Source organism: Urocitellus parryii, chromosome 9 (genome assembly GCF_045843805.1).
Source record: "Urocitellus parryii isolate mUroPar1 chromosome 9, mUroPar1.hap1, whole genome shotgun sequence".
NCBI lineage: Eukaryota > Metazoa > Chordata > Mammalia > Rodentia > Sciuridae > Urocitellus > Urocitellus parryii.
This window is the reverse complement of record NC_135539.1, coordinates 13,019,229-13,033,526: the sequence shown is the minus strand read 5'-3', so window position 1 is coordinate 13,033,526 and position 14,298 is coordinate 13,019,229. Positions and strand designations below refer to the sequence as shown.

At 54.5% G+C, this 14,298-nt stretch overlaps 1 protein-coding gene across 1 annotated transcript in view; it reads left to right on the top strand.

Moving 5' to 3' along the window:
* The first annotated feature begins 991 nt into the window (after positions 1-991).
* The window catches only part of Syt17 (synaptotagmin 17), a 56,086-nt gene continuing 42,779 nt past the window's right edge, over positions 992-14,298 (top strand). The window contains exons 1-5 of the mRNA XM_026402494.2: positions 992-1,006; positions 4,515-4,532; positions 5,188-5,336; positions 10,024-10,172; positions 12,963-13,582. Of these exons, the coding sequence (XP_026258279.1) occupies positions 992-1,006; positions 4,515-4,532; positions 5,188-5,336; positions 10,024-10,172; positions 12,963-13,582 (951 nt within the window). The remainder of the gene's footprint in view (positions 1,007-4,514; positions 4,533-5,187; positions 5,337-10,023; positions 10,173-12,962; positions 13,583-14,298) is intronic.

Genomic DNA, 14,298 nt, shown 5'->3' with positions numbered 1-14,298 from the left:
CTTGGGCTGGGGGGGGCACCTTGGGCTGGGAGATTAGCTGAGGCCTTCGGGTCCAGCGCGCCCCAGCTCCGGCGGTGGACACGCCCCAGGGCGCACGCTGGCGGCTTGGTTGCGGGCGGGCTGAAGCGCGCAAGAGCCGGGCACGACGCTGGGTGGCGCTGCTGTGCCGCCCCGCTCTAGACCTGTTGCGTCCAGGGCGCGACTCCGGCAGGTTTAGGTACCGGGGCGCTCCGCTCTCTACGCGCGCCCCCTGTAGCCCCGGCCACGGCACCGCCCTCGGGGCTCCCTGCGCCCACCTTTAGCTCAGGGCTCCCACTCATTTAGCCTCTGCCTGTTTCGCCGCAACCGATCTAGGCGCGTCGGGTGGGGCGGGAATAAAGTTTTTCCAAGCGGGTTTGGGGAGAGGGCTGGATGGAGGACCCTCCCAGCTCCGGACCCCAGGGCGGGCTAGGCTGTGCACTCAGACCTTCGCGGCCACCCCCGGAGCGCTGCTTACGGGTTGTGCCAACGCTGGGGCCCGCCGGATGGGCTGACCTGGGCGCCGCCCCCGCCACCCCCTTCCCCAGCCCGGTCCCCTCCCCCGCCTCCCGCGCGCTCGGGCCCCGGCGTCTCCGGCCCCGCCCGCGCCGGGGTCGATGCAGTCCCCGCGGCTGCCCCGGGCTCCCTCCCAGGCGGCCCGGCCTTACTCCAGCCTGGGAGCTCCTCGGGGGGAGCGCGGGACAGCCAGGGAGGCCGCGGCGGGGGCCCCGGGCGCCGAGCTCTGCGATCCGGGGAGGCGGCCCGACTCCGGGAGCCGGAACGCAGGGAAGGCAAGGACGGGGCGGCCGGCGGATGGGCGGGCGCCGCTCATCAGCCACGCCAGTCACGTCTGGGGCCACCGGCTGCCTTCTCCTTCCTTTCCCCCTTGCTTTCTCCCCCCGCCCCTGTCGGCGAGGGCAAAGTGGCGGTGGCGGCGCCATGCCCGGGCCGGAGTGAGTGCGCGCGGGCGAAGATGGCGTACATCCAGGTAGGGCTGAGGCGGGGGCGCGGGCCGCCGGGGGCAGCGCCCTCCGGCTGGGCGCGCGCCGAGGGGAGGGCACGCGGCCAGGCTCCCACAAACTTGCCTCGAGAAAAAAGGGTGCCCGAGCGCAGGCGACCCGTGCAGCAGCGGTGGTGCGCCCTGGGAAAAGAACAGGGGACCCCGGGACCCCGGGATGGAGGGCCCTCGTGGGCTCTGCCTGCGCGCCCTCGCCTCCCCGGGAGGGAATGGGGGTGGGGCGGACACCCCCCCCCCCCGCGCGCCCGTCTGTCCTCCCCCTGGCACCCCACCCCAGGGGAGGGGCCGCGGAGAGGGCGGCCCGGGGCGCGCCAGCCGCCCGGCCCGCCAGCTGCCGTTGCCGTGGTGACGGCTCCGGCTAATTGGCCGGCGGAGCGAGCTTGAGGCAGCTGTTCCGGCCAGGAGGGACAAGGACGTCGTCTCTCCCGGCCACTGAGTACTGAGGGGTGGGAGACATAGAGGCCAGAGCGCATTGGCGAAGGTGAAGGAGCCGGGCACTTTAGCTCCTTGCATTGGGGTCTGGAAGTTTGGACCCTCCCCCCATCACCTTGAAGAAGCTCCCCCAGGAACCCATGGGCTGAAATAATCTCCAAGCACCTCTTTGGCAGGTGGGGTGGGGATGAGCTGGGCTGCTTATTTGAGAGACGTTTCTCCTCTGCAAAGAGAGAAGTGGCGACAGGTCAATGCCAAGGTCACACAGTCAGACTGGCTGTCAGACCCATGGAGCTGCTGACTTCGGGAGCGAGCTCCTCCCCCTGAGCCTGGCAGCAAAGCCAACGCTTACCCCTCCCGGGGCCTCATCTTATCCCCTCAGCCCAGGCTGGGGGCTGCTGGCTCACACATTCCTTCTTCTTGTCCCCAGACCCAGGGACTCTGAGGTCTGTCACCTGGCAGAGACTCCCCACTCCTCTTCTGGCTAAGAATCCCTGGATTGGCTTCCTTTTAGTGGAATCCCTAGGTCCTCATTTCAAGTTCAACGAAGGTCATATTTACTATGTGCTGAATGTTGTCCTGAGATTGTTCACTCGTCACTGGACAAATACTTGGGTGACCACCCCCTGTGCTGAAGACACAGCAGCACAGTCCCTGCCCCTCTGGATGCACAATCTAGTGAAAAATGAACCTTAAAACCTGCAGCCCAGAAATTAAGTGCTTGCCCAAGGCCACCCATCTGTTCAGGGGTCCAGGTAGGATCTAAAATACCTGTTGGGGATAGTATGGGAGGTAACCTTCAGCATCTCACGTGAGGGCTCCTGATACCGACTTTTCCTTACAGAACAAGTTGGTGAACTTCTGTGAAGTGCCAGAAAGTGAATATTTATTTTTTTCTTGGAGGCTCACAAGCTCCTTGTCAAAGCTCTTCAACTCTGTAGTGGTAAAGCAGCCACCGAAGTCCTTGAGTGGGCGTGGCTGTGTTCCAATAAAACTAATTGTTTTGGACATTGAAATTTAAATTTTGGACATTTTGCACAAGTCCATAAGGAGTAACCTACTTTGGACTCCCCCCCCCCCCAGCCATTTAAAATATACCAATCCATTTTAGCTGGAGGGCTGTAGAGAGAAGCAAGCTCTGGGGCCTTACCTGCCCGCCTCTGTTTAGACTAGCTGGGTTCTCCTTCCCTTACCTTCTGGTCTCAATCAGTTCTCCATTGCTGACCACCCACGAGCCCAGGGCCCCAGTGTGAGGAAGAGTCGGCAATCCAGAGGACCTCTCCTCCCTTGACCCTTTTGTCTTTCTTGGGTTCTTTTTACTTCACGACACTCATCTTGCTCCTGGGCTTTGATAAAACTGTGCATCCTCAGCAGGGGCACACAGTGGCCTTGGGTCTGGTCATCATGGTTTTATAGATGGTGCCCTTTTGACCAGCCTATGCCCAGGGAACGAGAGAATGGCCATGGGACTTTGTAAATAAACATCACTTTATTCCAAACAAGTTGAAGCCCTTTCGCCTGTAAACCCCGCCAGGTGATAGATTCCTGCTGATCCTTGTGCTTGTGTGTATGTGCCAGGACAATACCTGGGGCCTGGGCAATCAATCACCTTGTTCTCATAAGACACAGAAAGAGTGCATTTTATTTTGCAGCCAGGCAATACCCAAGCTTTTTCATAGTCTGAGTCCTATCTCAACAGCACTCCTTTAAGTAGGGAGTGGCCTTTCTACTAAAGAGAAGAAGCAACAGGTTCCCAGAGGCTCCCTGACTTGCTCAAGTCACACGGCCAGTCAGTGGGGCAGGGCCAGGATTGGTACTCCCCCACCCGGCTCCTTTGGGTGCACCTTCAGGTCTTGTTCTGTGTGTGGTTTGAGGTTGGGGTTTGGGGGAGTATGTTGGAGTCTTTCCCAAGCTGCAGTTGGTCTCTGGCGGCCTCAAGGATTCTGAACTTTTCATGAGCCGTGTATGACCTATACTGTTATTAATTGTTTTTTCTATAAATGGACTTTTTTTAACTTCAAAAAATCATGTGAAGAGGAAACTTTATGTCAAGTACCCTAATAGGAAACCGGGATCACGGGGTGGTGGATGCAGAAAGTAACTGGAAAGTGACTCCGGATCGTTCCCTGCAGCTGGGCAGGGCAGACCTGGGGCTCAGAGCTGGGCTCACCTTCCTTTGTTTCAAAGGGAAGGTGGGCGTGATCCAGGGTCAGAAAGAAGTCAATATGTCCATGGGAGCAAACAGAGACCTTCTCCCTGCTTGCAAGAGACCCCCCAAAAGATGATAACGTCCCCCTCTTGACTTCAAAGTTCTGAGCTGGGCACCCCAGTGCATCTCGGGAGGCATCCTGGGCTGGGCTGCAGGCCCCTGAGCTTCCTGGTGTACTCGGCCCATTTGAAAATCATTAGCAAGAGGGTGGGGGAGTCTGCACCTTGAGAACCTGTAAGAAGAAGATAGGGTGTGTGTGTGGGGTCCCCCGCCTCCTGAGGACCTGACCGCAGCTTCCTGTCCAACTCCCCCGATTAGTGGGTGGTCATATAAAACTCTGCACATCACTATTGGAGCAGAATTGGAAGGTAGGGCCTCCGGCAGGGCGTGGGCTCCAAGTGCCATCCATTCGGTGCCTGCTTGCACGCTAGCTCATCATGTCCTTTTGGGGTGGCTTCGTGGCTATTTCTGTATAGGAAGGTTTGCGAGTCCCCTGGAGTCTGGCTGTGCTGGATAGCATGACTCTCTATCCACCCGCTCTGATTCATAACAGCATACGGTGCAAACCCAATCGAAATGCTCAAGTTGCCCATTCATTCGGTGTTGGCTAATCAGGAGGCTACCAGCAGCCCTGAGCATAGCAACACCTTGTTAGAAACTCCTCTCCCTTCCCAGGATGGTAAGTGGAAGATGCAGGGTGCCTTCCAGGTGACGTGCTTCTCTCTCTCTCTCTCTCTCTCTTTTTTTTTGAATATGGCTAAACTGGTCTCTCTCTCTCTCTTCCAACCCTCACCTCCTCCCGCCCCTGGGCTTCGGTGTGGATCTCTAAAAGGGCAGCTGGAACCACTGAACGAGGTGGGTTAATTCAATGATGTGTTGGGTCTGGTTTTCTCATCAAGAAGGGCTTGTCTCTCGTTTTGGAGTGTCATGTGGGGTTTCGGGGACGCTGACGATTCAGTAATAACTGGCTGTGGACCAGGGGCACCCCGTTCCCCTGCCTTTCGACTGAAAGGCAATCCCCATGTCAGAGGAAGCACTGATAGCAAGACAGATGTCCCTCCTTACCCCACTCATTCCGCTTGACTCTCCCCGTTCACTTTCGAGATCATTGGGGGGAAAAAAAAAAGAAAACAATTTTTTTTTTTTTTTTTGCTTCTTTGCTTTGCAAGAAGAGAGTAAGACTCATCGGTGTTGTTGGGAGAACCTATTGTCTAGCCCTCACGGGGTTCTAGAAACACTCAAAGGCCCACCAAGAAAGATGCTCCCGGACACTAGGAAAGAAATACCTGCAAATGTGTGGCTGGCTGTCAGCAGCTTGGGCGCGGATGTTGGCCGCCTCTGTGCCGCGGTGGGTAAACAGAGATGGAAAACATCTTGCTCTCCAGGCTCCGCGTCCGAGTCACGCTCCTGTCTTTGTTTCCCGCCGGGGATCGGCTGCTTGTAATTTTGGGTGTTGTTTCTCCCCTCCCTCTCCCCCCTCGCCCGCTGCCCACCTCCCCCGGGGCCTCAGGGTTTTCTTTCTAGAATCTCTGGTCTGCTGATGTGTAGATGGAGCTGCCGGCACTGCTGTCAGAAGTGCTACGAGTCCAGCTGCTGCCAGTCAAGTGAGGATGAAGTGGAAATCCTGGGGCCCTTCCCCGCGCAGACTCCTCCCTGGCTGTAAGTACCACCTGAGAGTCGGGTCCGGGCCACCCGAGAGACTTTGATTTTGGGGTGTGAGTCTCCGTGGGGCATCCCGGCTGCTGGTGGGGGATGTGTCCTGAACCCCTTGTTTTGTCTGGCAAGCTGGTCCCGTGGGGTAGCTGTAGTTCAGCTGGTTTCACACGGGGCTTCTGAGATGGGAGATGGCCTCCCAGTGCTAATTGTGTGGGCACTTTGGATCCCGGGGGAGTGATATTCCCAGAGGAAAAGACATCTGTGCACATTGGCATTCTTCAAAGGATGATCGTAGTCTAAGGGTCTGCATCCCAGACAAGTTGTCCCGACTCTCCGCACTTTAGTACATGCTCAATAAGTATTTTTTGCACAGAGGGGTAGATGGATGAACAAGCAATTGCCTTTTTTTTTTTTTTCCTTTGCTGGTCCAAACCAGAATTTCAGAAACAAGGAAGCAGGAAAGTACCTCCGGGCTCCATCCAGCCCTCCAACGCTGTTTATGTTCTCGCTAGCTATCTTTCATTTTATTTCTAATTCGCTTTCCTCCCGCGCCTGCATACAACATCTCCATCTGCCAGTCGCTCAGATATTTTGGGAACGCAGTTTTGAAGCTTCTCAGCCACGTGTCTGGTCCACCTCCCTGGGGCTGGGAGAGGGACATGGTCAGAGAGTCTGGGTAAAGGCCAGGAGGAAGGGCCTGCAAATCATCAAGTGCAGCTCCTCAGGCCGGGGAGGAGCCCCAGAAAAGGAAGAGAGGTGATACCAGTCCCCGCAGCCCTGGGGCATGTACCCTGTACTGTCCGAGCTGAGTCCCTGGGCTGGGATTCCAGAAGCTTCTGATCCCTGGCTTTCCCTGCAGGTTGGGGATCATGCCTCAGTCTTCTCATTTTCTCTCCTTAGAAGCAAACTTCAGCCAGGTGCAGTGGCCCAAACCTGTAATCCCAGAGACTCAGGGAGGCTGAGGCAGGAGGATCGCAAGTTTGAGGCCAGCGTCAGCAACTTAGTGAGACCCTGTCTCAAGACTAAAAAATAAAAAGGACTGAGGATGTGGCTCAGTGGTTATGCGCCCCTGAGTTCAATCCTGAGTACCAAAAACAAAAACAGAAAAGCAAGTACCAGATCTTTCCACAGCAGAGTGGCTCTCTGTCAGACTGTGTGAGTTCAAATCCTATTTCTACGGTCATTTTCTAGTACTGTGAATTGGGCAAGTTACTTTAAAAAAAAAAAAATCACTCTGTGCCTCAGTTTCCCATCTGTAAAACAGGATGGTAAGATAGAGGCATCTCCTAGTGCTGAGATTAATTGCAGGAATTGCAGGAATAAATGAATTCCCGTATGGAAAAGTACTTAATTCTGACCACACCTTGTGGATCAGGAATGGGATTCTTTTTACTGTACTATGGTCTTGGTTTCCTCATCTGGAAAGTGGAATAGTAAAAGAACTTACAGGATTGTGACTGAGGGTAAGTGAGAGGTGCATATCACACGCTCAGCACCGCAGTCTGAGCTCTGTAAGCACTGGCTTCTGCCATTACTAGCTGTGGATAGAGAGCCTGGAAGCTGGTGTCAAGGTGCTGAAGATCTTTCCATTATCTGTGGGCAGCCCGAGTCCTCCAAGTGTGTCTGAAGTTGAGAAAAAGATGGTGAAAGCAACTCATTCATTGAGAAGTAATTCCCAGTTTGCAGCAGCTTCTGTGGCAGACACTGGCTCAACCCATCTGGTCTCATTAAAGCTCTGCTTGCAAGAGGGCGGACTCTGGCAGGACAGGGAATTTTGTCTAGTCTTGTCCACTTAAAAAAAAAAAAAAAAAAAAGTTTAACCTACAGGTGGAAAAGGAATCCCGGAAGTGCCAGCCATCCAGTTGAGAAGTGACTGTCATTTTTTTGGTAGTTACTTCCTGAGTACACAAAGAGCTGGGGTCCTGTTACCATGCTGGGGGATTTTGGATTTCATAGAGGACCTAAGTCAGGTGGGGAAGTCCAGTTGTCCCCTTGAGTTGTGCATTCACACCCTGCACACCGTATGGGACAGCCCAGCAGAGGGTCTTGTTATGGATAGTCCGTGGATGAGGGCTTCAGGCATGGCTGGATCCAGTAGCTCACGTGATATCGTTTCTTCTGTTTCTTTTTTGAATGGGGCTGCTCTCCCCACATGCTAGCACTAGACTTACCTTCTATTGTCTTTGTAGCAAGAAAAAAAAAATACAAAGAAACCCAAATCAGGAGAGACTCACTGGCCTGGCTTGTGTCCTGGGTCAGTCACTTGACCTAGCCTTCCCTTGGAGGAAACAATGCTCTAGAATCATCCTGGCTCGCTGCCCACCCCAGAGCCACCATCACACAGGAGCTAAGCTGGGGCATCGAGGACTGGCGACGGTTTCCCCTCAGGAGCCGGAGGGTGAATATTTAACCTAGGGGCCATATGGCAACCTCTTCCCTCTCCTGCAGCTGGGTGATAGCAGCCTTGATTAGCAGAACCGAGGGACATGGCTGCAATCCCATGACACACCATTTCAAGGTCGGGTGGGGGTCTGGCTCTGCGGTTTGCTGACTCCAGAGAGGAGGGAATGGGGCCCCGGGTGGGCAGATACCACAAGCAGACCCATGTCTTTTGGTTTTGCCACAAGCGGAGAAATGGAAGAAGGAGACCGGAACTTTCCCACCGGGGTCAGCACACCACACACACTCCAGGTGGCATCCTTCACAATGTGGTCTGGATGAATGGCACCATCTAGAGTTGTGCAGTCTGCAGCGTGAACAGCCATACATGAGCTTCACGCTTCCCAGGATGAACCAGGTCTCCTCCCCTCGACCCCGAGCAGCGCTTAACCCACTTTTGGGCACTCGACCGAATGCGACAGGGCATGCGAAATCTGTGCCGGGGAGGCAGGGTACGTCGTCCAGAAAGCGAATTTACAGCTTGTGTTCGCCCCAGATTGATTTACCAAGTGGGCAGTCGAATGTCCTCAAACAGGCAGGGAGGAGAGATGTCACTAGCGCCGGCTTGGCGGAGCTGCTCCTACAGTGACATCGGAGCTGGGAGCCACCTCTGAGAGCCCAAGAGCCACCTCTGTGTAGTGGCACGTGGCAGAGGAGCTGGCCCTTTGCCTGTGCTCTGCAGGTGATCTCAGGGGACATCTTATTGTCACTCAAGTCACCAGCTTTCTTCAGCTGGGCGGGGCTGGGCTGGTAAGGGTCTGAAAAACCGTGATCTGATTGGCTGCTGTGGGGTCACCTCAGCCGATCCCTTGTTGAGGAGTAACAATTAATAACGGTGCTTATGTATTTGTCCCCGGCGCATACCTTAAGTGTCTAGCGTGTGCACAGTGGGGACCGGGCCCACAGGGGATGCACCACTTGCAGACCTCGACATTATCCTGGGCTCATTTGGGGTCCTGCTCATCACGGTTGGGCCTGTTCCCTGTCCCTCTGTCCCCCACGTGTGGCCCTGGGGTCCTGCCTGTCCCCCTCCCTTGCCGTCCTCGGAGGCACCTGGCGCAGTCAGCTCTGCCTGGGGAGACTTCCTGGAAATCACCTGCCTCAGGTGGAAAGCTCAGGCTGGGGGTGTGGCCTGGAGGGTGGACCGCTGCCTGGTGACTCAGGGGCCCTCGGAGCTGCAGGTTCCCGGTCTGCATTGCCAGCTTTCCCTGCCCCCTGCCGTCCCCAGCCTCCTCAGCAGCCTGGTGGGTATTCAGGAGACCTGAAGCCACACCTGTTGTCATGACATCACTGACGCGCACCGAGCGCCTGCCCACAGCATACCAAATATTGTTCTAGCATCTTCTACGTGTTAACGTGTCCAGCAGGTACGGCAGCCACACAAGGCAGCACTGTGGGGAAATGAGGCCCAGAGAGGGACAGGAACTTGCCCCTATCACCCAGCCAGGGCGCAGACTGACCACCTCCTATCACTTCTTCCCTGCTCGTCCCCCATCTCCTCTCCCGCCCCCCAAAACCTTATGTGCCCCTTCTTGTGGGGGGAGGGTACTTGGAGGCATGGCTGTTGGTGCTGCTGCAAAATTCATGGCTGTTTCTTCCCATCGAATTTCTGTTCTTCAATCATTGATTCTCCAGGCTGTTTTGCCACGGCTGCCCTGCCACTCAGAGAGCCCTTGAGTGACATTGTTCTAGGAGATTTTTGAACGATGTTAAATTATAGACACAGGGACTGTGGAAATAGTAGGACTCTTGTCACCAGAAGCCACTTGCATGAGTTTGGATGCCTATAAACGACCACAATGTATCCTTTTGGACCCAAGATGGACAGGTCTCCTTGACAGGTCTGTCTTCACTTAGCCAAAGTGGCGCCCCCACGTGGCAACAGCCTGAATTTACACATCCCTCCCCACCCACCAACTCCAGCTTTGAAATAATGCAGATCCCTGACAGATTGGTCTACATTTTGGGGGCTATTCCTGGGCATCACGTCACATTTTCTATGGAGAGTCTCAGGCGACCACACTATAACCTGTGTTATTCCAAGCTGCATCAAGTGCGTGGAGCGGATCTGAGAGCCACTTCCCTGGGGGTGTCTTTTCATTCCGTGCCGGGGTCTGCCCTCAGCCTTTGGAGAGGCGCTTGCTTCCTGCTCCTGGTGCATAAAAGGTGCAGGCAGCCAATGAAATTCGGGGTCGGGGGGCACATCCTGGGGATTGCTTGACAACCCGCGGCCCCTCTTCCCCGCCTGTAGGATGGCCAGCCGGAGCAGCGAGAAGGATGGCGACTCCGTCCACACAGCCAGCGACGTCCCCCTCACTCCCCGGACCAACTCCCCGGATGGGAGACGCTCGTCCTCAGACACATCCAAGTCCACCTACAGCCTGACCCGGAGGATTTCCAGTAAGTGTCCCGGCTGGGACCCTTGGGGGTCCTGGCTGGCTTTCCCAGGCACTCAGCAGTGTCCCCAAGGAGAGAGGGGGAAGGGCCTCCTTGCTGGGGGGAGGAGGTGGAGTGGGTGACAGTCTGAGAGACAGGGTGACACAGATGATGATGTGAAGGAGGAGTAGTCACACCTCCCTGATTTCTGCTGAGCTCCGTCAAGGGTGATCATTTTGATTGATTTTTGCTCTTACTGACCACCCGTTGGATTGACTCGGCTCAGCTGATTGACATTCTCCCACGTATCATTTCAGATCCTAAAAGGAGAGTGTTGCCCCGTTGTAGCCCAGGGCGTGCTGATTCAGGTGACTTTGGGGTTGTGCCAGAGGGTTGGTTAGAGGCAGACCTTGCCCTCATGCAGAGACGAGTGGCCCCTGAGGCTCTGGTGTAGCGTTCCAGGGCCGAGTGGGGACTGTGGCCAGCAAGAAAGCTCACGTCTCATTGAAAGGGCCCTGGTGGCTGCTGCTCAGGTCTCAAAACTGGTAGCTGTGTGAGGCCGTGGTCCCAGTGTGGCCTGATCTTTCTCAAGAGAAGCTGGCCACCTGGAGTTGTGCATGAAGTTTTCTTACTTTTGAACCTAAAAAAAAAAAAAATGCATATTCGGGTCAGTTTGACCACCCATTTTGTCCACTCTGCTGTGTAGCTTGTGCATTTGACCAGATGGAAAGATCTGGGTAGAAGAGAGGAGGAAGAAGAATAAAGTCCAAAGACTCCCACCTCCTATCACTCCCCCAAAGTATCTTTATCTTATTTAGTTGATGTCCAAGAAATTTTATGGGGCCGGGGGAACTGGGGATTGAACCCAGGGGTGCTTAGCCACTGAGCCCCATCCCCAGCCCTTTTCTTTTGTATTTTTTCTTTAGAGACAGGGTCTCGCTGAGTTGCTTAGGGCCTTGCTAAGTTTCTGAGCCTGGCTTTGGACTTGGGATCCTCCTGCCTCAGCCTCCTGAGCTGCTGAGATTTCAGGCGCCCGCCCCCGTGCCTGGCTCCAAGATTCTTTTAATGGAAGGAAAAATCTTAAAATTCATAAGTGACAAATCCATTCAGGTGGAGGTAATTGGTGTCTATTGCTGGGAGCAGATGAGAAAGGAAATAGGGAAAAAAAGTTCAGGTCTTGAATCGGGGACTGATGGCATCTTGAGCTTCTTAAGCCTCCTGAGCTCTAGACGTTGCTGCCTGGTGCAACAGCCACCAGCCACACCTAGCTGTTGGGCACAAAAGTGGCACTGGGCCAGGTTAGGAGGGGTAAAAATGTAAAACACACTCTAGACTTTGAAGACAGTATGAAAAAGAGAATTTAAAATATGCTAAGCATTTTAAACTAAAATGTTTTTGTATTACATGTCAAAATTTTACACATTTTAAACGGAAATGTTTTTGTATTAGTCACATGTCAGAGTGATATTTTGGATCTACAGATTGGGTGACCCTCATCTGAAATGCTTGGTAGTGTTTCAGATTTCAGATTCTGGAATATTTCCAGAGACATCAGGAAATATCTTGAGGGTAGGATCTACGTCAAAATGTGAAATTCATTTATGCTTCATATACATCTTCCATGCAGAGTCTGAAGGTAATTTTATACTGTATTTTTAATGTGCCTAGTGTTTTGACAGGCGTGGTATTTTCCACCCGTGGCATCATGTTGGTGTTCAAAAATTTGGATTCTGGCCAGGCACGGTGACACATGTGTGTAATCCCAGTGGCTTGGGAGGCTGAGGCAGGAGGATTGCAAGTTCAAAGCCAGCCTCAGCAACTTAGCGAGGCCCTAAGCAACTCAGTGAGACTCTGTCTCAATCTGCTGGGGATGTGGCTCAGGTGTTGAGCACCCCTGGGTTCGATCCTTGATAGCCCCATCTCTCCCCCAAAAGTTTGGATTTGGGGATTTTGGAATATTTCAGATTTGGGGTTTTGAGATGAGTGATGCTCAACTAGTAGGTCAAATAATAAATTGTGAAAATTCATTTCACCTGTTTCTCTGCATGTTTTAAAAGTTGTGGTGGCTAGACCATTTTAAGTCACTCTCATGGCTTGCGCTCCTGGCTGTCATTGTATTTCTGTGGACAGCGCTGGTCTCCAGGATTCCTAAGTCTCACTCCCAGCTCTGAATACGGGGGATTTTGTTCTCACAGTTATCAGCAGACCTCCCGGGCCTCAGGCAAGATTCTCATGATGCTTGCTTGCAAAACAGATGTTCGGGCAATTAACAAGAATGTTGTGCTGAGCGTGATGGTGCCCGCCTGTCATCCCAGCGGCTTGGGAGGCTGAGACAGGAGGATTGCAAGTTCAAGGCCAGCCTCAGCAATTCAGCAAGGCCCTAAGCAACTTAACAAGACCCTGTCTCAATATTAAAAGGGTTTTGTGTCCCGGGTTCCACCAGCTGTGGATCAGAAATACTCAGAGAAAGAAGGAAGAGTCTGAACGGGACGTGTGGCTATCCCTCCACCACACAGTAGGACAGTTATTTCCCTAGCACTTGGCACTGAGAGGGGTCTAGGGGGATGTCACCTGTTCTCTGCCCCAAACGCTGCCGCGTTTAATACCAGGGACTTGGGCACCCACCTGTTTTTGGTATCTGGGGGGTGGGGATCCTAGAACCCGTCCCCTGCACGGATGGAGGGACAGCCAGATTTCCAAGTGTGCCGAGAAGAGCCTTCAGAGCAGAGTGGACCCTGAGAACCCGTCTGCTGCCCCCGAGGTCCCCCGCCGTCCAGGTGGCGGTACTCACGGTCATTTCTTGGGGCCGCGCAGGTCTGGAGTCGCGCCGCCCCAGCTCCCCGCTCATCGACATCAAGCCCATGGAGTTCGGGGTCCTCAGCGCCAAGAAGGAGGCCATCCAGCCGTCGGTGCTGCGCCGGACCTACACCCCCGACGACTACTTCAGGAAGTTCGAGCCGCGGCTCTACTCCCTGGACTCGAGCAGCGACGACGTGGACTCGCTGACGGACGAGGAGATCCTGTCCAGGTACCAGCTGGGCATGCTGCACTTCAGCACGCAGTACGACCTGCTGCACAACCACCTGACGGTGCGCGTCATCGAGGCCCGGGACCTGCCGCCCCCGCTCTCCCAGGACGGCGCGCGCCAGGACCTGGCGCACTCCAACCCCTACGTCAAGGTGTGCCTGCTGCCCGACCAGAAGAACTCCAAGCAGACGGCCGTCAAGCGCAAGACCCAGAAGCCCGTGTTCGAGGAGCGCTACACCTTCGAGATCCCCTTCCTCGAGGCCCAGCGGAGGACCCTGCTCCTGACCGTGGTGGACTTCGACAAGTTCTCCCGCCACTGCGTCATTGGGAAAGTGTCCGTGCCCCTGTGCGAGGTGGACCTGGTGAAGGGCGGCCACTGGTGGAAGGCGCTGATCCCCAGCTCTCAGGTAAGGGTGGGCTTCCTCGGCAGCTTTGAGAAAAAAGCAGCATTTTAATTTGATTTTGTTATTTGATTTTTTCTTGGGAGGGAGGGACTGGGGATGGAACTCGGGGGCACTCCACCACGGAGCCCCGTCCCCAGCCCTATTTTGGATTTTCTTTAGAGACAGGGTCTCACTGAGTGGCTGAGGGCCTCGCCTTGGCTGAGGCTGGCTTGGAACTCGCCATCCTCCTGCCTCAGCCTCCGCGTGGCTGGGATGACAGGCCTGCATCATACACCCAGATATTATTTAAAAATTTTTTTACATGATTTTTGACTCCCAAGAGGTTGAGGAAATCGAGTGCAGTTCCTGTGTCCTCTGTCCCCCAAGGACAGCGTTTCCATGTACCCCAGAGTACATTAGCCACATCAGGAAATGGATAATGGTGATTAGCCTAGGCCTGGCTCAGATGTCCCTGTTTTGGGGGTTGTTTTAGTTATTTATTTTTTTTTTGCACGGGGGTGTGTGTTGGGGGCGGGGCGCCTTTGTGTGTGTGGTTCTGTGAAATCTCACCATATATGTAGGATCATGTAACCAGCACCACTCTGGGACTTGTTCTGTTATTGATGTTGAGTTATTTAATCAGGAGAATGATTGTCTGGGGTATAAAGCTATTCGTCATTCTGACTTCCAGAAATTGATTTGGGAAAGAAAAAAAAAAAGTGAGCAGGAGAATTGGCTGA